The sequence below is a fragment of the Helicoverpa zea genome, chromosome 19 (assembly GCF_022581195.2).
Source record: "Helicoverpa zea isolate HzStark_Cry1AcR chromosome 19, ilHelZeax1.1, whole genome shotgun sequence".
NCBI classification, from domain to species: Eukaryota; Metazoa; Arthropoda; class Insecta; order Lepidoptera; family Noctuidae; genus Helicoverpa; species Helicoverpa zea.
Genome location: NC_061470.1, coordinates 1,952,268 through 1,979,135, shown reverse-complemented (window position 1 = coordinate 1,979,135; position 26,868 = coordinate 1,952,268). Strand labels below are relative to the sequence as shown.

Here is a 26,868-nt window from a genome sequence, read left to right as displayed (position 1 = left end):
TATATTACTGTGTGTTTTTGTAGATTTTGTTTACGTTTTGCATGTTTAATTTCATGTTATGTTAGTTTTTCTCTGAATTAATTTTTAATCGGGAAAGCGTTGTTACAGGACATTTTCCTTAGTGTTGGCAACTAATGGCAACAATTTTCCATACTTCAACATTTTGCTATTCACGGGGAGATATTGTGTGAAAAAAAATATTGTTTCATGAAAAATAAATATAAATTGAATGAAATACACATTGAGAATCGTTAACCGAAAACTGTTCTTGATTTACTGCTAATGTGAGTATATTTTGAATTCATTTTTAAATGTTATGTTAGGTTAGATGTTACCTATAATTTCCGCTGACTGTCCCTAAACATTTTTCCGATATTTTTAAAATTACGCTTTATTTACTAGGGGCTGAAAATGGCTTTTTTATTTTTGATACGCTAGAAAATGCCCTCTATGTGTAAAATGAATGTTTCTCAACATACGATTATGTTACGCTCGGTTGAACATAAATAATCAATAAGATTGTGACGAGGGTAATTTTCGCCGTTTCATGCAAATATTTACGTGCAAACTTACAATTATTAATTGTTTTGAATCAACAAACCATTACGTTTTCACCATTAAACCATTATTACATTCTTTATTCTGTTCGAAAAATATTTATTTTCATATGAATGTATAGTTAAAAATATTACTTTTATATTATGTAGTAATTAGGAATTCGTATGTATCATTAAATATCATTATTCATAACATTCATACAAAACATTATCTGGGACCATTGCATTTTAATCCAAAGTCAGCATTATTAACTCATTATGTATTTATTTTTTTATTTAAATATATTTCTTTTGTTTATTTTGTAGGTGATTATTTCTTGAGAAACTTCTAAGTATTTATTGTGTTTAATGTTTTTTACATACCGGACAGTAGTTCAGTATTATAATTCTATATGTACTTCCTTATTGATACAGTGTTATATTAATGATGAGTGAATTTATTATATATATTTACAATACAACATGTATTTATTACATCAACAATTTCTCCACAATCCTGCAAGGCAAGAAGACAAGGATTACATAAAAATAGAAGAAACAACAAAAATATAAAAAGCGCAATAATAAAATTATATCAAATATGGCGGGTACAAGACGCGCTCGTAATAATGCCAATTCAGTGGTCATACCCCGTCAGAACTCGGTGTCTGACAATGGAAGGACCCGTCAGAACCTTAGTCCTGAGGCATTAGCAGCTATGAATAAGGAACAGCTTCGAGCCGAGTGCAGGAAAAGGGGCCAGCGGGCTACGGGCAACAAAAACGAGCTGGTATAAGCAGTTTGCGTTTGTGTCTGTGCTTAATTTCCATATTTTTTTGCCGGCCGTAATGTGATGCTTAATTTTTTCTTTTAATTTTAGTAGATTAATAGTGATGTGATCAATGTTTTGCTGTGAAAATTCAGTTTTTTTAAACTCAATGTTATTGCACTAATTTATCTATGATAGTTGTAAATATATATAATAAATTAGTAATGTTTTATATTGTTGCATCATTTATGTTGCTTTGCCGTTTATTTAGCGTTGATGTATTAATCATTTTGTTGCACTTTTAAGTTATCGCTAGATTTTTATTATTTCTAGATATTGTGTGAATTTAGGTAGCACATTCAATTCACGTTTTATGATAACAATATTTTTTTTAAACTTTAAGCTGTGATATAATTCTAAATATGGGAAGGAGATAATTTAAATGCATTTTATCATTGTTGCTAAGGGCGATGACACATAATGGTTTACGCAAGCCGTATGCGCGGGCGCCATTTCAAATAATCTGTAGTTCCGGCAGCATAGAATCATTTGTATTATGTAATCAAACTGGTTTAGACTGCAACTATAATCTTTGTTATATTATCTCGCGTATTTAAGCCATTATTTTGGTAAGGTAGACTTGCATCTACTGTAAACTATACATTTTTATATACGTAGTTTAGTGTTCAAAAAATGTAAAACATTCTCAATTATAGGTAGGCATGTTACTTCAAAAAAATAAAATTGCTCAAAGAATGTCAATGCCATGACCTCATTAGAAGTCGCATTTGCGATTTATCAGTTTTATCAATAAACAGAAGAAATAAAACGCACAAGTACCTATGAACTCTCGGGGAAGTCCGTAAACTCCTATTAACATAAGTTTACATAAGCCAATATTTCTTTTTTTTTTTGAGTTGGGGAGTTTTCAGATCCATCTCGGTATCCAATGGGTAACTCATTCAATGCACCGCTTGAATTAAAAAAAAAAACTTCTTGACTAAAGGCAAGGTTTTAAACAAACAATGATAAATTAAATATAATTTAATTTCAAAGAAAGAGTATTTATTGTTAAACAGCTAGACAGGAACAGCTGTTGCTTTGGCTACGTTAGTCTGGCAAACAGACCCAGCAGTCGTCAATATTGTTAATGTGACGTTTTCGAAATAAATTAATTGCGCGTTTATCTTATATCTTTAACGTTCCTACGCAGTTGTGATGTGCGGAAGATAGACAGTAGTCTCTATTTAACTTATTATTAACAACAATAGGTCACAGCGTTTAATTAGTCTAGCCTTTCCCCGCGGTTTTCAATGCAATATATGAGGTTACAACTTACAAGTTTCCTGCCGGGCTGCGGGATTGTTCGAAAGAGTTACCGCGGCTCTGGTACAAAGAGGGCTCAACCTCAAGAAGACTTGATTGACTTTGTCTTTCACACCCACAACGGGGGTCCTGCGCAAACGACACCTTCATTTGAAATTAATTCCCTAGTCTGTTTTCATGTTGTTTTCATGTCTTTAAAAACAAAATAAAAGTGTGAGCTAATAAAAAAAAAACAATTTTATCACTTGTCTCTGCTATTTAAAAACGAAACTAAACAGCAACTCACAGTGATGGGTCGTTTATCGATACACGATAAGTATCGTAATTCTCAATTCAAACACCACTTAGGATTTATATCGATCGATTGCTTGTACCAAAATAAATCGTTTGATGTTTGTGTACGTTAATTTTTCCGCGTAAACCGAGAAAGATGGGTAACAGACTTCCGTCGCTTCTGCCAAGTTATTGATGTCTGTATTACCTTTGAACTATTTAAAAACAACTAATGAAACAAATGTTCAGACGACCACCGCTGATTTCTAAAGAATTTGCAGACACGGCTATACGGGTAATACGGGCTATAGTTATACTTATCACCTCATGTCCTTATCCAATTTTATTTGGGGTCAGCGCTGCATTTTTTCTTCTTCCATACTCTTCCGTCTGCCGTCATCTCCCAAGTAGTTTAAAAGAAAATCCATATCGATTTTCAGACTATCCATCGATTAAATATTGCATTAAGCGTCATCATTATTTTAGAAATATTCTGATTGTAAAATGAACTTTGTAATTTTATGCTGTGGAAAACATTTTTTTTATAAGAGATCCTACATACGAACTTTTAATTTTTAGCGGAACAAGATTTTTAATCAACTTAGAACATCTATTATACCTATCGTTCGTTCATTACGTTAAAGAATTTAATTAAAGTGAAAATTCTTGGCTTGGCAGAAAGTTTTTTTTACAAAAATAATGCGTTAGTTAATAATAGAATATTCCTCAACCTGCGTTTTTTTTCTGCCTTTTTCAACTTTGACTAAGTAGTAATGTGGGCCATGACTTTTGGGGGCTGGGTCATTTTCGATCTAGTCAGCGCGTAAAGTAAACTTCTCATTTAGTTACGAATATTAAAACTAAACTTGATCATAAATATTATATTGTACAAGTTCTAATAGCTAATGGATAAGAATGTCGAATGTCGAAATAATTAGAACAGATCTACTCTTTAGTAAACAGTATTTTTAACAAAGAGATGATGCGATTATACTGCGATTGAAAATTATTATTGAGTTTAGCTCTCCTAAACTCGGGAAGAATTTTATTTATGTAACTTCACTATGAAATATTATGTTTCACAAACCCACAAACAGTTGTCGAGTTCCTTTCATAAATTATCTACATGTTATACGTGTTTTTAATAACTGTTTAGTATGTCGCTTACAAATTAAACTAACTGCGTACCAAGCAGTCTGAGCGAGCCCTAAGCTTCAGTTATTCAATTGACTGCTAAATTGACTACAACGGAAACATTGTATGAAGCAAATTGTTGCATGTACACTATGATGAAATGCTTACGAGAACTATTTTATTTATTTCGTTTTTATGTTAGTAAGTAAATGTGACGTTTACATTAAGTTGGGACATAATTTTTCGACGTAACAAAGCAGTTTTCCGCTATTTCGTCCTGAGAATCTTTTTGTACATCCGGATAAATAGACCACCGGCGGCAAAATCACAACTAGGTAATTCGCTTTAGTCTGTAGACTGTTTTTTTGCAATGTTCATTTGTATTATCTACACGCTCATATGCTACTGCTACTAGGTACCTACTTGTTATACGTTGTAAGCATTAGTTACCGAATATCACAGTTGCAACGTATGTTTAAGTGCAATTATTTCCTAACATGCACTTAATTAAACCTAAACAATGGAATTGATTATTACAGCGAATCAAAATCATTTAATCAGCATTTTATAATTTTATCTACACTTACTTCTACCCACTGCTTCACTCGCATTGCACATGCACATAGGCCATAGTTTAACATAATGACTTTACAGAATCGAATTAGCCGTTCCCGAAACTATCAGAAAAGCTTGCTAATCTAATTTTGATCTCTTTACTTGCGCTCGAACAATTGGTAACAGATATACAACAAAAAAACTTGCTCGATCATTGTCCAATGTATAAATCAATAACAATCCAACGATACAACGAATACGGGTCAGTGGACCTGCGCGGGCGCACGCGATCATCACGCCACCGCTCGTGTATTTCCGTAAACGAAACTCACTCGATTTTAACCTCTAATTTCAAGGCTACAGAGTCCATTATCAATGTTACACATCGTGTACTATATTTTAGTGTTAACTCTTCACTCTTTGTTTGAATTTGAAGACAGTATTAAAGTAGGTATGTACGTATTTTCGGGAATTTTATTATAAGATTTATGGCGTGGAATTAAAGCTGATTATGCTTTGACTACGGTTTTTGGGAGACAGCCATCGGAGTATCAAGTCAGACAGATAGAAATGACGACGTCTAGACGCTCAATAATTACTTTTTAAATTGAATTTTCATCTAAAATTACTGAAAAATGCGATTAATTTTCACACAAGAGTAATGGAAATAATCATTCATTATGTTTTTAATTATTCTTTTAAATGATTGTTTACTGTTGTGTATGAAAATAAACGTTTGCATTATTTACAACGGAGATTAAAAACTTCGTTTCAATCAGTCTCTTTGGTGCTGGCACAACGATCGCACATCCATAGACATAATATTAGTAAACAGGACTGCGCATATAAACCCAAAAAACGAGCCGAGTGAAACAGTTAGTACGGAGGCTGTCTGTCCCTTTCTAATAGGGTGACTATGAGATTAAGCTATGTGAGACAAATCCGAATTTGCTAAGATTATTAAACACAGATTAGTATTGAAGTTTTAACTTACGCAGTTTGTGACCTTAAAATACTAATAAAGGCTTTTAATAATTAGCGGAAATTAGCAGTATAAAAGCAGGAAGATTCGAAGTGAAGACTGTTTTTTTTGTATTTCTACTTCATATATAGACTGCTGAGCCATTTATGTCGCCTTTCTTCATTTTTTGGGAAGCTATAACAATAGTACAACAGTTTTAAAATCCATCACCCATATTTTGACTCGTTACAAGAATTCATGGGCACCCTAGTTGTTTGGTTTACGAAAATGTTATTATTAGCTAACCTGTGGAACGATATATTGCAACCACCATAGGATTCACTTTTGCAAGTAGAAACGCAACACTTTTTCACCATTTTAATAGTTTAAATTGATTTAATACAAAAAAATATAAACAAAATTTTAAATGCTGATTACGCGCCAAGAATGTTCAGGGTTACCGCTAGAAAATAAAAAAAAGCAAAATAAAAATTTATGTTGTTTATGTTTTAATAATAAATACGAATAAATTAATGCGATTGTTATTAATTTGTTGACTTACAATTGTTAAAATAAGATAAAAATATAAGTGATTCAATTGTTTTTGGGAAGACAAAACTTTTGATCACAACATTTTTTTATGCTGGCAAGGTGTTAGAAAGAGACAAACAGCCTCCGTTCGAACTATCCCTCTCGGCTCGGATTTGCCTCTGTGTATTATGCAACCAATTTAGTACCTTATTGCGTTAAAATAGAGTTCATTTTCGTAAATATATATTTTGAGCGTGCGCAATCTTGTTTAGTAATATTATATCTATGCGCACATCTAACAAATAGTGTTCCTTATTCAAATTATTTCTTAGCGGGCAAAATCTTGTTTTTTTTTTTTAAAGAAAAGTTTGTTATACAATTTTATACTCGTTCGAAATTTAAATTCAATTTTTTTTTCGTCAGTGATTTAATGGCACCAACTCAAACGATAGTGAAATGAGAGAGAGTGTTCGTTGAAAGTGAAATTCGTTTGCTGTGGCGTGATGTCAGACATTTCACTCACGGCGTCGTAATAAACCAGTTATCTACACAGTTATACAATAAACATTTAAATAACAGTTTTTACTATACAGTTTTTATCTAAAAAATCTCGTGTCTGTGATAAAGCCTGCATTTATGGTAAACGGGTGTTAGTTGTTCGTAGTTTGAAATACAAAGGAGATCAATCATGTGAGTATTTAAGCCAAGATTTGTTGTTTAAACATGTTTCATCTTTTATCTCTTAGATTAGACCTAGATGAGAAATACTTTATCATTTTGATTGACTGGAAGGGCGCTCTATTTCCGTGTGTTCACGCCAATAAAGTGATCGTAAATTCAGTAACTCGATGAAAGTAGTAATCACGGTATACGTTGTTGTCGTTCTATATTTAAATTTCGTACTGCCATTGTTTAGCTTAGTGATGGTTTTTTTAGAGAATAGCCCCTTTTTTTAATTCATCTGTCAGACAATCTGCCTAGTCTTTTTTCCAACTATGTTGGGGTCGGCTTCCAGTTTAACCAGATGCAGCTGAGTACCAGTCAGTGCTTTACAAGGAGCGACTGCCTTTCTGACCTCCTCAACCCAGTTCATTCATTAATTACAGAAAAGTCAAATCTTTAATCCTCAACGTTGACCATTTACTAACTGTAACTACTTTTTTTTATAATTCTGTATAAAAGAAAACAATTACTGTTTTTGTACACTCCCAATCCATTGTACATAGTTAAGGCTTGGGGGATTTCCTTTTAAAGGCTCACAAGGCTTTTTCCTGTCACACGAACCACGTGAGGAATTTATTAAAAGATACTACGCATTTTTTACGTAGATATGTACGCATTATCACACATTCACGTGGGATTGTCTCGTCCCGGTTTTGTTTGCAAAACAAGATATTCAAATAATGTGTTTGTTGGTTTGTACTAGTTGTCTCTATACTTACTACAACTTGTAATTGTATCAATAATGCAAGCATTTTGGGTATCATCTGCTAGCCTTTCCCCAACTATGTTGGGATCGGCTTCCAGTCTCACCCGATGCAGCCGTTTTACAGCGAGGAACGACTGCCAATCTAACCTCGACGAAACCGCAGTAGTTACGAGTATAAAACAAATTATCTTCGTTGTTTCAGCATATGATAAACATTATCAAACAGTGTCTTTGTACGAGATAGGGAAAATAGTGCCACAATAAGATTCAGGTCGTTACTAAGGTCTTACATATTTTAACAGCTCTATGGTATTCGGAAAAAAATGTAACTATACAACATCGCTGGAAAAACGGCTTTCTGAGTATAAAGTTGCTATCGATATTAAAAACTCAGTCCTAATCCCAAATAATTATTTATTTATTTCCGAAGAAAAAATAAAACTACGTCTTAAATAAAATAAATATAGTAAATCTTATAAAATTATTTAATTTCTGGGAACCAAGTAAAATCAAAAAATAATATGCGACTTTCTTTAAAAAAGTAGAAAATACGACGAATATTCCCAGACACATCGTTGTTCCGACTATAGTACTATATAACTTCTGACATAAATTATTATAATCTAATAAACATTCGCGTTTGTTATTATATTTTACGATCGTTTTCCAACATCCGAGACTAAAACTATTATTTATTTAAAACAATACGACTTTCTGTCATTCCGTGTTCGTGATCAAATTGCAGAACGGATTTCGAATTTTATTCTCTAAAACCTGAAAAATAGATGGGGTTAGATAACCTGGCTGAGGTCCAAAATATCAAAGATTTTAGTTTTAAACAACTCCTTATTATTTACATAAAAATAGTATTTCGATCAATGTTTTTGCATTGAATTTTACGAAAATAACCAGTATCCCATTTTGCTTTTTTTACTATTTCGACACGTCTTAGGCTTTCTGACAAATACCAATGACCTCTTAAAAATTCTCAAAATGTATCAAGTAATATTTCATCACATCACATACTCCAAGTGTATTAACCTATCAACAATCAAATCGCGATATATCAGTGTTTCAGTATGCGTACGCGCATTCTACGAACGTGTTTACATACGTCACTGCATGCGTCAAATTCGTTTACCTAGACGATTTTATTTGATACCTTGCGTATCTGTTTACTGATTGCGCAAACTAAAAGTGTTATAATCAACTGCTTATTTGTTTATTGATAATTCTAAGTTCCAATCATGATTTTTGACTATCTAAAATTGAATACTGTGAATCATAATTGATTATTTGTCTAGAATTTGAACTGTCGGTTTTTAACTGGCTGTTCCAGTACCCGGCAGTGACCTACGTCTTTTCTGTTTCAATCTTTTTTCCGTGAAAGCGTGACAGATGGATACTTTGAGATTTGACATTTGTTAGGAAGAACACGTCTAGACTTTTAAGACTAATGTCAAGGACACTTGTTGCTGGCCTTTACAAATCGATTTCATTTGATACATCTTACCTAAACTCTTTTACATAAGTTTTCCAAGCTTTTTCACACATCTACACTCCTTTTCGACATAAAACTACAGTTAAATTCTTTACTTTTAACAAGATTTTTTTCCGTACTTCAAGCAATCCTTATGAGTCCTTAAATGTCTTTGAGTATTTGCGTATAAATAACTTTAGTGGGTCATACTGATTTCGATAATATACACTCGAAAGTAATCGTATTAGCTTATCGCGTATCCGTGAGGTACAGTCATCTACAACTTGCTCGCTGACCTACCTACTGATAGCGATTGGTTTAGACTTTGTTCCCAAGTAGTACGGAAATGAGTTGGGTTCTTCGTAAAGACGTAAGAAATAATAGTTTGGCCATCGGTGTAGTTTGTCAACAAAAGTTCTAGTTACAAAAACTTTGGGAGTACCTAGCCTTTTTTCAACCATGTTACGGTAGCTACCAGTCTAACCAGGTGCAGCTGATTACCAGGTTTTACATGGGGCTGCGGGTTGTTCGAAAGAGATACCGCGGCCCTGGTACATAAAAGGCCTATGACGGAACACGACGGTTTTTAGTCAGTAAGAGTCTGACACTCCCTCACCGCTGCTAACCCACAGCGGGAGGGGTCATTTGATGATTTTTGACGTCGTTAAAAAAAAAAAAGTACCAGGTTTTACATAGCAATTCCCTTACTTTCTACTAGTTGTCAGGCTTTCTTGACTTCGTGCAAAATCTATAATTATAAAATATAAATAAAAATAATAATAATCATTGTAGTGTGTAGAAAAAATATTTTAGTCAGCCGTCGGATTCCCCTGAAAATACAGACAAAGAGAGGAGGATCCCGTTTTCCTGTATTATTACACGTTAAGAGCTAAAAAGGGAATTCACGAATCTCTTTGTGTAGGTACGTTAGTCGGTTGAGGAAAGGCGTGAAAATAATAAAATTCCCCGTAGCATACGTCACACAACTGTCATTCCACGTATATTGAACTTATTATCGTTTTGGTTTACCTGAAAGAAAATAATATACATTTTCGTATCTATACCTACATACTTTTTGCTTTCATCTATCTTCTAAAGTTTGGGTGTATCTTATCCGTCATTTTTTATGTTTGTTCGAAATCGTACTAAAGTGGTTCAAATAACTGTATTTGAGTTTTCTACGGTAGTGAAAAATATGTAAAGTGAAAGCGATAAATTATCACTACATTAGGAACACAACAACTACCTAGTTCACTTTGGTTTTCTTAAGTACAACAATTTGTTCCACCATTAGAAACTTTATTTTTATCTAAAAACAAAGATCACACCCAATAAACAGATCGCAATAACTATTGTTAATTTTACAACAAAGTTACCACAAATTAGAACTACGCTTTCTACTATTTTGGCATCGAACGAACATACCGTGCTAGCTGCATTGTGAATTGTAAACAAACGAAATGATAGAGCGAATCAATCAACCTCGTCTATACCGTTCATCACGAAACAGAGAGGACTGAAAAATGACGATACTGTCTACCTGTGACGTCACGATCACACGTTGTAATCTGTATCCCGTGTAAATCAAAAAAGTTTCGCCTGTAGGAGTAGTGAAAGCGAGAAATTGGAACTCCATATTTCGATAGCTGCATACATTGCAAAAACTCGGGAGGAATCTCTTGAAGATTTTTAATCATTAGAAAGCCTGACACGCTTAGTGACACGGCCCCTATTGACTAAAACAATTTTTGTTCCTTCTGGGGCTGCGTTAACTCTGTCGAACAATCATAAGTAATTTTTAAGACAAGTAACAAAATTTTATGATGCTCCTTGTTTCTCGTCTTTTCATCTTTGCAATGCCACTAAACATGTTCTATTGCCTGAGCTGATAGAAAAACAGAACACATTAATACATCAAACTGAAACTTATCAGTACTTTCTCCTGTATTACGCTGATTAACTGCATTTACACCTAAATCACTTGGAAGCTATGCAATATTTCTTCCGCGCTCGAATCGAGACCGCTTATTGCAATGAAAACTGTTTTTATGGAGCGAATGAAGCTACAAATATGTTTAATCTTTATTTATTTTATTTTTATTTTGTCATTTCATCTTATCGTGTGGTTGTTAGATTTGAGTTGCATGCTCTCTGCACTAATTAGTCATTGCTACTATCTTTACACCGTAATATGTCCAAAATCCCTTAGATATTATTTGTGTAAGTAGTAAGTAGAAAACTAGTTTTAAATACTTCATCCTTAGAGTCTGGATTCGTTTAACTCGAAAAACCTATTACGTTAGCAAAGGCATTGTTTACAAATTCCAATCAGTTCGATCGGATTTCAATGGTGACATTGACGTTTGAACGTTTCGTTGGAATCAGTCTGATTTCTGGAAAACTGGAGTTTCAATTGAAACTCTGCTTTTTATTTGACACTAGCTTCTGCCAGCGGTTTCACCCGCATCCCGTGGGAACTACTTCCCGTACCGGGATAAAAAGTAGCCTATAGCCTTCCTCGATAAATGGGCTATCTAACACTGAAAGAAATTTTCAAATCGGACCAGTAGTTCCTGAGATTAGCGCGTTCAAACAAACAAACTCTTCAGCTTTATAATATTAGTATAGATCACTGAGACGAATTATTGTAATTTTTCTCGTAATTAAAGCCTTTATTTTTATTTTATAAAAATGAGAGGTTGTTGTTAATTGAGCTGAAATCAGACCAACCACGAAAACGGAGCGAAGTTGGGACGTTTATAAACAACCAATAGAATTTCTCAGCTCTAAGAGTGTAGGGTCTAGACTATCACGCTGTACCAAAAAATTTAATTAGTAGTTCAGCGTAAACGGACTGACAGACAGACATAGTTACTTTGGCATTTATAATATAAGCAAGGATTAGTTTGCATCCAAAATAACATTCTGTCGTTCTACTCCACCGAATTAGACAGCTTCAAACATTATTACTACATATACACAATACAATATACTTGAGAATTTCACACACGACTTCCCAACAAGGGGACAGTCGGGAACACAAATAGAACACACGAAGGCCCAATACGACCTTCAGCTTGTGACCGGTGACCTAGAAACAAAGGTATCGAGTCTAGCACTGAATTCATATGTCCCAGGAGGTTTTTATGCTAATGTTAGTATTATAATTAGTAGAGCAACAAAAAATCTTGTTGTTTTAGTATGAATAGGCTGATGTCATGATGATGAAATGACTTTTCTTGGAGAGGTATGGTCAGTAATTGGTTTGGAAAATGTTTTTTCTTAATTAGGTTTATTTGATAAAAGTATGACTTGGAAATTAGTTTACTATTCCATCTAATTAGGATAACTTTTTACGGTACACTTAATTACGATAAAACGACAGCAATTAAGTGTCCTAAAGGAGATTGGGCAAGAATGTATGAAGTTTGGTCCAAATGTCCACCACGAACGAGACCTATATAATTAAATAGTCCACTTAATTTAGAGTAACTTTTACTAAGAAAGTAAAAAAAAAACAATGCCAAAAAAAAGTTATAGCCAAAAATGTATTCTTAATTTTCGGTAGTTTTTGTATGTTTTCATTATTATTTTTTTATTTTATTCCACTTCTATTTCCGCACTTTATCTAAAACTAAGATGAGTAAGACACATTTGCATATAAACAGCCCATATTTTTTTGCCCGATGGATGACGAATCACTAACCAATTGCACCAGAAGTGCTTGAATATACTCAGCGGTGCCTGGATCTAAGAAAGTTCGATGTAACTGGCGGTGTCTTCTCTGTAATAATGAACAATTCTATTTTGACAGAAAGTACGAAAATCGAATATCACGAAAAGTAATTGAAAAAGTGAAATTGATAAAATCTATGCAATGAGTTTTTTGATTTTGCTATAACTTTGTTCTGGCATTATTTTTTTTTTTACTTTCATAACAAAAAATTTTCTATATTTAACGGGCTATCTAGCCATATAGGTCTCGTTCGTGGTGGACATTTGGACCGGAATCGCCCATTGTCCTTTAGTTTTTGCGTGTATTTACTATATGGGTACATATTTTTATTTTTTCGTTGGTCTGGCATGGTATATGATAGTATTCCTAATGGATATTGGTAATAAATATACTGGAAAAGTCACCAGTAATAATAATCGTTTTTATGATAGAAATAATACTTGTGACATTTCATTTCTAATGTCAATTTAGTAGACTGACAGCTGTTATTTCAATGGCCGTCCATAAAATATTTAAAATTTTGTAAATTGATTCGGTACTAGAATAACTTCTTTGATATGCATTCTTAATAGGTACGTAATATTATTAATAATCTTGACCTTGAAAAGATGACTAATTATAACTTGAACTTACTCCTTTGAGAAGTAAAGTCATTTAAGTCATTATGATTTGACGGAATTGTGTATATGTTATCAGGTAGCCAATCAAATCATCAGCTTAGCCCAATAGGATTTCTCATACTCTTATGAATCACATTTATTTATCCGTTGATTTAGAATTAGGGATTGTTTGACTTTAGCTCCATCCATATCTAAATTAAATCTCTGACCGCACACATCACTTTTGTCTCTAATCGCGAAACGATGGATGAATAGATTACAGAAATCCGCTTTTTGACTTTGGCAGTTTCTAACACTAACTCATCATCTCCCGAGCCTTTTCCCAACTATGTTGGGTTCGGCTTCCACTCTAACTGGATTCAGCTGAGTACCAGCGCCTTACATGGGGCGACTGCCTATCTGACCCACTCAACCCAGTTAACCGGGCAACCCAATACCCCTTGGTTAGACTGGTGTCAGACTTACTGGCTTCTGACTACCCGTAACGACTGCCAAGGATGTTCAATGACAGCCGGGACCTACAGTTTAACGTGCCATCCGAAACACAGTTTCTAACAGTAACTAAAGTTATTAATATCATCAGAGAGTATTCTCGTGCATAGTAACTGCTACCATGCAACCATTTCCGTTGAATAATGTGTTCATTATGTGGCATGACCATGATAACGTTTAATGCGAATAACTCAATCTAGCTTGTAATGTTGCTTTTTATCTGGTTTTCATGATGTGTGAGTTATCTGGGTTCCAGTTGAAGGACAATCCGCTAAGAAGTCCACAAAAATCCTGAAAACATAAGATCCTATTTTTTTATTGGACGTCTCGTGTCTTTACGGCAACCCTGAAGACTCGAGCAATTGCGATATCGACGTCCGTGCTCCGGACGACAAACGCACCGTTACCTCACCAACACGAAATTTGGAAAAACCCTAAGTTATATAAGCAACTGTCTACTACTATCTCTAACTTCTTGATTATTTGGATGTTGCTGACCACATCAAAGAGGTTCTAGGTTAACTATATGACGTTTTTACCTTCAGAACAAATTCTTGATGCTCCTCTTTCCATTAAAATGAAGAGCCCGGTATCAAGATACAGTCGCGTAGCTTTCCTACGTGCGTTTTTATCGCAGCAAAATGTCATAGCGCATGAACTCTGACTCCACGGAAGTCATTAGCACTACAATCACGGCTTTGTTTTAGCAATTTTTCAAATCCTCACGCTCAAACCCGTTTTTGTTTTATCACTTATAAAATTGTTCTCACCTAGATTTTAAGAGTGTCTCTTGCAGATTTACTTAAACGAAATCAGCTTTGATAATAATATATGAAATCCAAAAACCTTTAGTTTTTTTCGGAATTTCGATGTAGCTGGGGAAATTGTGACCCAATTGTTTTCATTTTTCTTCCCCATCCCTATTTATTGATAGGTAATCATATGAATTACAATGCTCTTTTCTGGGCAAAGCATCAGAGTCAAGAACGCCCGTGTTTGTTCTAATACCCTTTGCAGTTAACTCTCGAATATTTCCATAATCATATAGGGAAAGCTACAGCCTGAGCAGCTCGTTAGTGACACTCCCATGGTCCACGAGAGAAGCGGGATGTAGGCAGCGGGAGTGATTACACTCAGCTAGTACAGCTGACAAGACTATCCCCCACGACCATAGGAGTGTAACTAACAAGCTGACTAGGCTTTAGTTATCCTCCAATATTGTAAGTACCATATAATATAAATTAATTTATATGTATTGTTTAACAGCTCGCCCGTCTCGGGTACTACAAACTGGCGGCGGCGGTGCAGACTGACACCGACCAGCGCCCGCGCAACGGACTCCATCATCCGCATCCTAAGGAGATCAGGTAAGGCACTGACCTACTGCTCGATATACTCCCTTAGACCTGGGGCACGATTCTGCTATTTTACTTAATCGACATACGATTTACATCCGACTGAGATCCAATTACGACTCAATTATAATTGAAGCGCATGTGGCATTCCGCTATTTTTTCTTTTAAATAAACGTTTTTATCCTTTCTGTTATTCAGTAATTAATCATATTGTCTGCAAATGATTTACGATTGCAATATGGTTGTAGACAAACTACCCTATGGTCCAAATGGGAGACTAATCGCAAACCAATCGAATGTCGTTGGAAAACGATTGGTCTTATAATAGTAGCAGAATGCCCGCTAAGGTTAAAACTGCTATTGCGATTCAATTTCTATTCATTTTTGACATTATTAACTCAGGAGAATCGGGCCCCTAAACGTTCCTCAAGTCACGTTGCGACAAGTAGTCTCTGCCTTTAGCGTACAGTCAATCCTAGTTCCTGTCGTGCCTGCTTCAGAAGAGAAAAAATGCAGATTTTTGCAATAGAACTTATGGTTCCATATCGATGGAACTTCGCCCTTTCAGGGATCCCGTGTTTTTGAAGTCTCCTCCTACCATACGTAAACATCCTCTGACTAGAATACGTTGTTTAGTCCTAAAAACATGATAAAAAGACCAACTTGACCGTTGCTATAGATACATTAAGCCATTCATAGCATTAGGTCTTTCAATATATTCAGCATAGAGTACATTATTATGTCATGAAGTAGTCACCATTTTTTATCCTATGACGTCATTAAACTAAGTAGGGTGTGAACCTATCTAATTACATCACCACTACTCGAAATTAGATGCATCGATAAATAGTACATTGTAGTTCATCTACTTAAGTAAATTAGTTCTTCGTAGGATAATAAAAATTGTATTAAAAGATGCATTAGTGTAGATTAATCTATTTTGGTCTTTTCGACGATCGATACAGAACATAAATTATTCGATGGGTCATTGACCTTTGTAAAGGCATTTTTTTTAACGACGTTAAAAATCATCAAATTACCCCTCCCGCTGTGGGTCAGCAGCGGTGAGGGAGTGTCAGACTCTTACTGACTAAAAACCGTCCTGTTCCGTCGTAGGCCTTTTATGTACCAGGGCCGCGGTAACTCTTTCGAACAATCCCGCAGCCCTGGCAGGACCTTTGTAAAGGCATCAAGAGAATTTCTCGTGTATATGTTTTATGCAATAAACTGTTCTCTTAAACTTCTCATATGTTCTACCAGGTTCCTTTTTCCCAATTTCAACCGCGTCCCATCGAAACAACTTCCCTTCCCCTGATATAGCCCATGTCACTCGCGGACACTGTAGTTGTTGGTTTGAGGACTCTGAAATTTAACTCAGAATTAAGTTATATGTATAGTTCTCTATATAATATACTCCAGATCACGACTGTATGACTGATTAGATACAGGCATTTTTATTTTAAGCAGTGCACAAAAAAATCGTATCTATAAAACTTATTTAACTATAAGTTGACAAAGTTTGCGCACTTAATAAAATTCATTCCTGTATACCTTGATCGGTTATCAAGGACTTGTTATTCTGCAGGTCAGAATCCACCTAGATTACATTGAAAGACAAAGCGATGTAGTAATTCTTACATTGTTATTCCGCACGAGCTAGTTGAGCTGGACCAAATAAACACTGTTCTTGGCAATGGACAGTCTTTGTCTATCGTCCGTCACACCGCCCTTGTAAACACGATATTTCTAGTTCAAGACTCTTGGTAATGTAGTGGACAATAAAATATGGTGTTAGGTTTTTAATGTATTAGTTTCTAAATATAGCCCCGAGTCCTGACTGGTGCCATATTTTCTATTAGTCTTTTTTGCGCGGTTTCACTCGCGCCCCGTGGGGACTCTGCCCGAACCGGGATAAAGTATAGCCCTTGTTACTTGTGAAGAGTGTAGCTCTCCAACAGTGAAAGAACGGTTCATTCATTCCTCAATCTTTTGTTTCAATCAATCAATCTTTTGTAAAAATCAATGTAAATATAATAAAAACAATTAATTGATTGAACCATTACTTATTCTAACAGTACTTTATTTGTTTTATTCATTCGAATTTATGAAAAAGTCCTATCAAGACTTTTTTAGTTAAATGCCTACAAATCGAGTTAGTAGCTTTTGCCTTGACACTAAAGGAGAATAAATAGTCATGATGTCATATTGTCACTATTATAATATTAATAGTACTCCTAATGACTTTCTAGTTGTAATGAATATTTAATTTTCTATCATTTGTTAGTGTTTTTCTATTGATTTCTGAACATTCCCTTGAGATATTCGTAGTATTGTAAAGGTTGAAAGTTAATTGGTGCAGTTTCAGTCGTAGTAATTGCCTTTTGACTGAATTTTACCTAAAAGGTTTAAGCAATTTTTGTTGTTATATGTAAACCTTTGCTTAATATCGGCGAAAGCCGGAATATCTAAGTTAAAGTTTGGATTTGCCAATATTCGTTATTCTTTCACGCAAAAACTGAAGGGGTTTTGATTACACTTCACAGTCATACAGCAGACTCAGAATGACTGGCTACTATAATTAATCCCTACTAATATTATAAATACGAAAGTAACTCTGTCCTGTCTGTTACACTTTCACGTCTAAACCACTGAACTGATTTCAATAAAATTTGGTACAGAGATAGAGTAGACCTTGAGAAAGAACATAGGATATTTTTATGACGGACTTTTGAAGAATTTTCTTGGAAACGCGATATAACCGAACTATGCGCGGGCGAAACCGCGGGCGGAAGCTGGTTGGTAATAATTTTCCTTTGGACGCTGCTAATCTATGGTTTATAGTCCAGTGATAAAATAAACCTCTTGAATATTAACACACAAATTTCAAAATCCAGCCTTCGATTAATTCAGATTTCTAATTCCTAACGCGCAGTAGTTACTAACCTAGTAACCAATTACGCCTGATTATAATAGGAGAAAGTTTTGATACTTTTTAAGATTACCAGTGGTTGTCCGTCTGGGGTCTTCTTCATGCTTTCTCTAAGAATTAGCGTGGACAGCAGCGCATGACTGAAAGGTGATTGATAGGTATACAAAGTGGGCTACATAAAATATACTAATTACTTTCGTATACAAAGTATGCTAAATATCTATAACAATAATAAAGCTGAAGACTTTGTTTGTGTAAACGCGTTAATCAGGATCCACTCTGGTCCGAATTGAAAAAAGTCTTTCAGTGGCCTATTTATTGAAACCTATTCGAGGATGGCCACTTTGATGACAGATATTTAAAAGACAAGGAACAAATAAGTTTCTTTAACTATGAGCTCAGACAACCGTATGTGATAGATGATTTATGATAGGATAGCTTCAAGTAACGGAAACAAATAATAACCTTGTTTCAACATTTTTGTGGGCACAAATATTATATTAACTTGGGTTACAAACTACAGTATTTTTCAAATCAATCTGTTACTTATTTCCAAACAGACAAACTCTTTAGCTTTATAATATTAATATGGATACTTATGTAGATTAAGATTGGTAGTTAAAAATGCATACCTACCAAAAAACATTTTTCTTCAAGAGACGAGACAACTCATAAATCAGTTTAAAACCAAAACAAAACGCTTCCTTTTTTGTCCACCTACTTCTTCTTACTTATCTTTTACTTTTTTTTCCTCTGGCGCCAATACTTGTCTCTGGCATTAATAAGAATAAGGTCGTACTCCAAACCAGCCAGACACTTATATGAAAAATTGCGATAACCACTCCTCGAAAGGTCGCCTGTTCTTCATTGATTTGGCATTTATGGAACTGGGTTTATACCTTGAACTCTAGAGGTGAAGCAGGCTTTGGCATTATGTAATGTTGTTAAGTTCAGCCTTTATTCCATGAAGTCTTGAGACCCATTTAATAATAAGCAAGCTGGGTAGTTCTTGAGTGTCTAATAAATAAACTATTGCGAAACTAGGATAACCAGGTTAGGTTAGATTCTACCTCTAAAGCCCTCATAGACAGCATTTAAACTTGCAAGCAAAAAATAATCAACAATAATCGGTTCATACGTATAGTTATCGGCACGGATATTGAGCTCTCGGCGGAAGAGTGGGGATCGCTTTGCGCACTGTACACATAAGGCAATAAACCAATAAATCGCTTCTGCGCAGGTGAAGGTCAGGGCTCAATATCCGTGCCGATAACTATACAACTTATAAAACTCTTTTTGCTTCGGGCTAAAAATATTGTAAGATTGCGTATTTTGTAAGAATTTTTGATGAAACTACAACACCCTGATTTCATGACTTTGGTGTACTTTGCCACCAAGAAGAAGATATGTAAACTTTTGTTCTAAAATTGTTTTTTTTTCTCTTTCGCAGCAGAAACAAAAACACAACAATGGACAGTGAGAGCCTGGTGCTATGGAGGCGGCCCCTCACCACACTAGAGTACTTCTTCAAGGAACTGATCATATTGATCTCCACAGGATTACAGAGGTAAATAAACTTGATTATTTCTTTGAAATATTGTCATCTGTCTAGTCTTGTACTATCTACATATTTTATGACCAGTCTAATAGGCTGCAGTTGAGTATCCAAGTATCTGACCTAAAATGATCTAAAGACAGTCGGGTTTTCTATCTTGTGTCTGACTGCTCCTTAGCGACTAACAAAATCATCATCTGCCTAGCTTTTTCCCAACTACTTTCAGACTGATAGGTCAGACTAATTACCATATGTAGCGCTCAGTACCAGTCTTTTTCATGGAGCGATTGCCTATCTCACCTCCTGAATCCAGTTTCCCAGGTAACACTTGGGAAGGCAAAGTCGTCAAACATAAATAAACACAAAAATATTGCTACTTTTTATTTTTTTCTTATTAATGAAACGGATTTAAAGGAGATTAAAACTGTCTGGCAAAACTAGCCAGCTACTTTTTGTCTATTGACACACACAGGCTGTTGCAAAAAAATATAGGCACCAAAAATAATGCCTTCTCAGTTATTTATTTCTAAGTTTGTGTCTATTTTTGTGATTTTAATATCTAAAATGTTTGTTCCAGGTTATTAGCGTACAGACTGTTGGCGCTAAGTATATTTGTAGCAATATTAAGCACAGTTGTATCTTACTACGTAAGCGGGCCACATCAGCCTTATGTACAGGTAAATAAAGATTAATTTTAATTGTACAGCTCTACTGCCATGAAGATATGATATCTCAATACTAAAGGAGATCATTCAAGTTTCGAACATTTTGTACCCAAAAATGAAAGTGCCAGAAGAAAAAAAATGCAGATTCTTGTAGAGAATAAGGTCCTGAAGATTTTTAACGATTACAAGAATTATTTACAATTAACCCCCAGGCTGCTATTTGACTTTGAAAATACCAAAAAATCCCACATCACACTCTATTTTTTTCTCCTGGCCGGCACTTTCAGTTTTGGGTACGAAATGAATGTTGTCCTTTAGGCATTGTTTTGTCTACAAAATAAGCTTAATCAGTAAAACATTAGGGCTAAAGATTGAGTCAGTAAATAGTAAAATTTTGTCCAAATAAAATTTAGTTGTACATATCTTTATTATATCACTAGCCAGCAGTTTCTATCCAGCATAGGGATACATAGTATATTATTGCCAAGTTTCATCAAAATCCATTCCGTATAGTTTTTGTGTGAAAGAGAAAACACACATCCATTCATACAGTAAACAAACTTTCGCGTTTATAACATTACAGTTTTCAGTAATGGAATTGATGTTTCAAAAGACGATTTTGCTTTTGACTTAGGACTTAAGCCACTATTTCCCTGTGTGTAGGTGGTAGTAGCAAGCCTAGCATGGTGGGGCTGGTGGGTGGTGCTGGGGGTGTGCAGCTCGGTGGGGCTGGGCACGGGGCTGCACACGTTCCTGCTGTACCTCGGCCCGCACATCGCGCGCGTCACGCTCGCCGCATACGAGTGCGGCGGGCTCAACTTCCCCGAGCCGCCGTATCCTAACGAGTGAGTTAAACACCAACAGAGATACATGAAACAGTCACACACACACATATAAGCAAAGACATTCACACAACACATTCACAAAGCACACAGACACGCAAACATGCGAAGAGGCAGTCATACAAACAGGCAAAGAGTCAGTCATGCAAACATACAAGGAGTCAGTCACATCTGCGTGCAAAGTAGCAGTCACGCAAACATGCAAAGGAACAGTCAAATTGACATGCAAATAGGCAGTCATACAAACAGGTAAAGAGGCATGCAAGGAGTCAGTCACATCTGCGTGCGAAGAGGCAGTCATGCACTAAGGAAGTCACACTACATTCAAAAGAACACTCGGGCTGTAATAGTCTGGTTTGAGGTCGGCTTCCAGTATAAAAAGATGCAGCTTTTCACATAGAGCGAATGTCGAATCTTCTCAAGCCAGTTACGCGGGCAAACCCGACAGCTATCGAGTTGTCCACTGAAAGACTCGTAACTTATCTTCAATTTTATCTGTTGATGTCTCCGTTATTTAAGACCCTTTTTTTTTCCACATTCCAGCATAATATGTCCCACAAACATCGACCCAAACAACCCAGTGACGATATGGAACATAATGTCCAAAGTCCGCATCGAGTCCATGATGTGGGGCATAGGCACGGCTCTAGGGGAGCTGCCGCCGTACTTCATGGCCAGGGCCGCCCGCCTGTCCGGAGGCGGAGTTGCCGAGTTAGCTGCTAATGATGACTCTAGGACTGGCAGGTTAGTTCTGACAAAAAAAAATCTAATTCAAAAACATTTTCGAAGGTAAAAAATAACAAGACAGATCCCAAAACGCCAACTCTTCAACGATTCGTGACACAACGAATTCCCCAGTTGGCGAAATTAAAAGTCAAAATAACACATATTCTGACTTTTCATAAACTTTTTGTAGGTCTTCGCTTACCATTCAATGATGTTACACGATAGTCTACGTATAGAGTAGGTAGGAATGTACTTCTTGAAAGTTTTTAAAGACAATGATCTTAGCTTGTGGTCATTGAACTTATAAAAACTATGTGCGTAAGAACATGTTTTAAAACGTTTTTTGTAGATACTTACTTTTTGCTTATACATCTTCAAATGTTTTACACAGTTGTAACTAGTTGTCAAAAACCGTTACTCTTATGTTATGTTCATTTTTTTCTATATCCCATAAGATTTTAATCAAAACTACATACTAGATTTTCATTCAAAAAAACTTATTTACCTATTTTTCTTTTCAGAGCAAAAATAATGGTCCAAAAGCTAGTCCAGAAAGTAGGCTTCGCAGGCATATTGGCCTGTGCCTCAGTGCCCAACCCACTGTTTGACCTCGCGGGACTGACTTGTGGGCACTTCCTCGTGCCTTTCTGGACTTTCTTCGGAGCCACAGTCCTGGGCAAAGCGGTTATAAAGATGCATATACAGAAGATGTTCGTTATTATTGCGTTCAATGAGACTTTGGTTGGGTAAGTACATTCTTCTATATTAAATTTCATGACATATATTATGTGAAAAAGAATGTAGAAAGAGTCCCAAAGAGTTTTGTCCAGATGCATTTTGTTGCCCGAGAATATGAAAAATAATGAAACTGTAGAGCCAATATATTATTTGACTTTAGTTATAAGAGTGTCCCGGCTTCGACTCATTAATAGGTTGTAGCTTGGAAATGTATTCCACATTCAATTCAATAAAACTGTTACAATACGGTATTTAGTCAGCTGATTCTATTAAATAATTCAACATGCTTGGCGTAATTACACTTATAAAAAAAACTCATTCTGAAATTAAAAACTCCCTAGAAACCAGATATTAATTTATACATTTCTTTTTCAGCCAAGTCCTTTCCTGGGTAGAAAGGATACCCTACATCGGGCCAAAACTAGAAGCGCCTTTACTAGAATTCCTCCGAAATCAAAAGGCCCGTTTACACAAAAACGACGCCTCAACGCCTTTGGAGAACCAGGGCTCGGTCTTATCGAGTCTTTTAGAGAAATTTGTACTAGCCATGGTGGTTTACTTCGTAGTGTCGATAGTGAATGCGCTCGCACAGAATTATAGTAAGCGTGTGGGGAAGAAGAAGGGGAAGAAAAGGGAATAGGGACTGCGGGGGACGGCCGACGCTCAATGTGCTATCGGTAAGTTTATTGTTTAAATATTTATTGGTTAAATTGGGGTCTATTTGTATGATGGTATAGAGTGGAGTAATTTTAGAACGAAAGTTTCGTACTAAATTATCTGAATGAATGTGACAAAATTTCTACTTATTCCTGTCAAAATTGGTTACTCAAACAAAACGAAATTATGCTGGCCATTAATTTTCATTTATTTGTCTAATAAGTTATCATGACAAACATAATTTATAGTAATAATTCGTAAAAAAATACATATTCACAATTACTTACTACATTTTATGCACAATTGCAAATTATTTTAAAAAAAAATCATATTTTTCTACCTTAACAATGTAGTAGAATCTTTGTAATGCAAATTACCTAATTTCCATTACTTTTCAGCGCGGCGGCGGGCATCAGACCGCCTGCGCCGGCGTCGGTAGTAGCGACACTACACGCGGCACTACGCGTTACACCTTACATGACACACTACACGTTACGAGATACGCGGTACATGCTGCGAGATACGTGTTACATGCTGCAGCAAACGTTACGTGATACGTGTTACTTGCTGCGTCACTTGATGCATGCTACATGTTACGTTGAGCTCCTTATTCATGGTAAACTTTTAGCTACAGTTGATTAATATTGTTCTTGAACAACATGAAGCTGGATACAGAAGTACTTTGTAACTCTGTAATACGCAATAAATAGAAGTTTACTGTGAATACGGGGCTTAACGTGTGATGCGTAAATGTTGCATGTAACACGTTACGCGCCGTAACATCTGTCTACCGTTCTCTGGCGTTCACCTTAACTTAAATATTGTATTGTGCATACATAAATAAATAAAAGCTTGTCTATAACATAAAATGGCTGGGCATTTTGTGGAATAAAATTTGCAAATAAGATAACAAAAAGAGCTATTAATATTACCAAAGAGACGCCATTTAAAAGGACGGTAGATACACCAATATATTATGTACATAAATATACTATTGAAGTAAGGTGCATAAAAAACACCAGATTGAACCGAAATTCTAAATAAAATGGATATTTTGCAGTGTTACAGTCGTTAAACCATAATGTCACTAATTTGGGCAGTTTTTAGTGTTATCAGTAATTTTATGGTCAGGCTTATAATAATTAACTTATGGATATTTTTTGGGAACCTCAAATAAAAACATAATTAACGAGAAAATAATTTTGAAATTTGATTAAGAACTTAAATAAGGATAAAATGACAACCGCATTGTTTACGTCATGTCAATAATTTTTCACTACAAAAAGGAGAAGTTATAGTTCCCAAAAAGCTAAATATTCCACAATAAAAACTCTTTTACAAGCATAAGTATACAAACAGCTATCGCCCGACCTTATAGCTCTTGCCTTAACAACAATAATGTACATATATAGGTAATATATCATAAATATAAAATATAAAAATAGCTAAAATAAGACCATTTTACTGAGGTAGGTAACGAGTGACTAGATTATAGTTTAGGTGCTCAATTTAACCAATAATACCGGGCTGTCAAATAATGGCGGGAAATGACGCCATCTTTTCTCGAAATGTTTTTTTTTTATCGATAGAATAAAAGGTAATTGTTCTTGCTTAGTTTTTTTTTCTGGACAGTTGTAAAAGTATCGTAGTTTTAAAAAGTGAGGCATGCCTTTTATAGTTCTTTTTAAAAATTGAAAGTCAAGCATTTTACCAAGAAATTCGAGTAATCTTTTTTTTAATAGTTCAAAATTACCATTTTATGTGATGTTATTGATTCCAAAAAAATATCTTTTGGTGCTGTTCCTAATTTAATTGAATGTCTCCGTTATTTTGATTTAGGTTTTTTACCTATTATATAGGATATATTATATTACTATGTTTTTATTTATTCGTTTTCCACATAATTATTATTACCTATCGTTTGCTTTGTATTTACGCAGACTCAATGTCGACTAGACATTTTATTCGACAGAAAATTAAAAAACATTTTAGTATATTTTATTTTCAACAAATATTTTTTTGGGAAATAATTTTATATCAAAATGTATTTAATTCTGTCACAATGTCTAGTAAATTGAGCCTCTATTAATATAAGAATTTAACGTATGAAAGACATTTTTGTATCTCGTGTATAAAAAAAGATGATTAATGTTAAGTAGGTGAATTATGTCCAGTATTAAAATTAAGGATTTTTTAATTAATTATAATAGGAATGAATTCATCGTGTAAGGTTTCTGTGGTCGCATTCCTTCTATGTAGACACTTAAATTACCGTTTGATATAAATGTTTTCAATTTTAAATGATTATAGTTAATATTGGGTTTGTGGATTGCAAATTATTATTTTACCTATTCCATATTCTCATTTTTCACAGTACCTAAATATGTGTACGTTTGATTTTTTTCTATTAATAATACTCTTGTAAACTTTTTTATCAAAGTTCATTTCAATAATTCTATAAATAATTTTAAAGACATCTATTTAATTTCAAATAATTTGCATTTCACACAAACCTCTAAATAAAAATGTGAGTAAAAGTTTTATGAATTAAAAATAGCAGTGTGCAAATCTTATCTATTGTCTATTCTATAACTGTAGTTTTGTGAATTAGATATATTGTGTAGGTGTCAGATTCTGCTAATATTTGTTCTTAGATTTTAAATTAATTTATTATTACACGCTGTGGTAGCTTTTACAATACTTCTGTCACATGTAGAAAGGGTTTTTTTGTGTTTTAAATTTCGAAATTTCCTCTAAAAATTGGCATTTATGGCCCAAGACCAAGTGATTCATCTTCAGGCCCATAACCATTGCGCACAATAAAAAATAAATAGAAATGATTAAAAATACAATTCTAAATGTGCTTCGTAATTTTAACATTAACTAAAATATAACCATGGTGCCAAATACAGAGTAATTATGTAGTTAATGTTAACAACAACATTGATAACTATAGTAAACCATGTTTTTCACTTTAGTGATACTGATACCACTAGGTTTTAGCAGAATTTGAACCTAAAATTAAACTCTAGTGACATTCATTTAAAATTGTTCTTGATTTTTTTATAGTTTATTTTAAAATCTACATTCTGTTTAAGTATGCTTTTGCTACATTCCACATTATTCTAGTTTTCTAACTTTGCTGTGAAACAAAATTTAATTTTGTGAACTTCCTGTCTTCTTTCAAGTAATTGGCTGTAAACAGGGTAGGCTTTACTGAGCCGGATAGTAAAGTTAATTATATTTGTTCAAACAAGCCTTGAAAAGTTAAAAATAATTCAATATGAAATCTCCTTAGTGATTATCACTGCCATAGATAACACAAAAATGTAATAACATTATTGCAAAAAATATTTAATTTACAACAGTGATTACAGAAAATTTTTGTTAGTTTATTAATAAATAAATGTTTTTTTGTCCTAAAGTTGTATATAAAGAGAATGTATTCGTATATATCGTAGTTTGTACAGTCATGTGGAGTGGTACATTAGTACAAAATATTGCTTTTTTTGTAAGTTTGAGGTTTCATACTCACAAAGCAATAAATGAATGTTCACGA

General features: G+C 34.6%; 1 protein-coding gene across 1 annotated transcript; it reads left to right on the top strand.

The window, feature by feature from the left end:
• Positions 1 to 136: 136 nt before the first annotated feature.
• Positions 137 to 26,868, top strand: LOC124639564 (vacuole membrane protein 1). Its single transcript, XM_047176994.1, has 10 exons — positions 137 to 284; positions 1,061 to 1,326; positions 15,109 to 15,209; positions 19,577 to 19,693; positions 20,259 to 20,358; positions 21,010 to 21,191; positions 21,732 to 21,932; positions 22,436 to 22,660; positions 23,028 to 23,329; positions 23,708 to 26,868. Exons 2-9 carry the CDS (start codon positions 1,138 to 1,140, stop codon positions 23,290 to 23,292), a joined length of 1,380 nt encoding a protein of 459 aa, XP_047032950.1. The 5' UTR covers positions 137 to 284; positions 1,061 to 1,137; the 3' UTR covers positions 23,293 to 23,329; positions 23,708 to 26,868.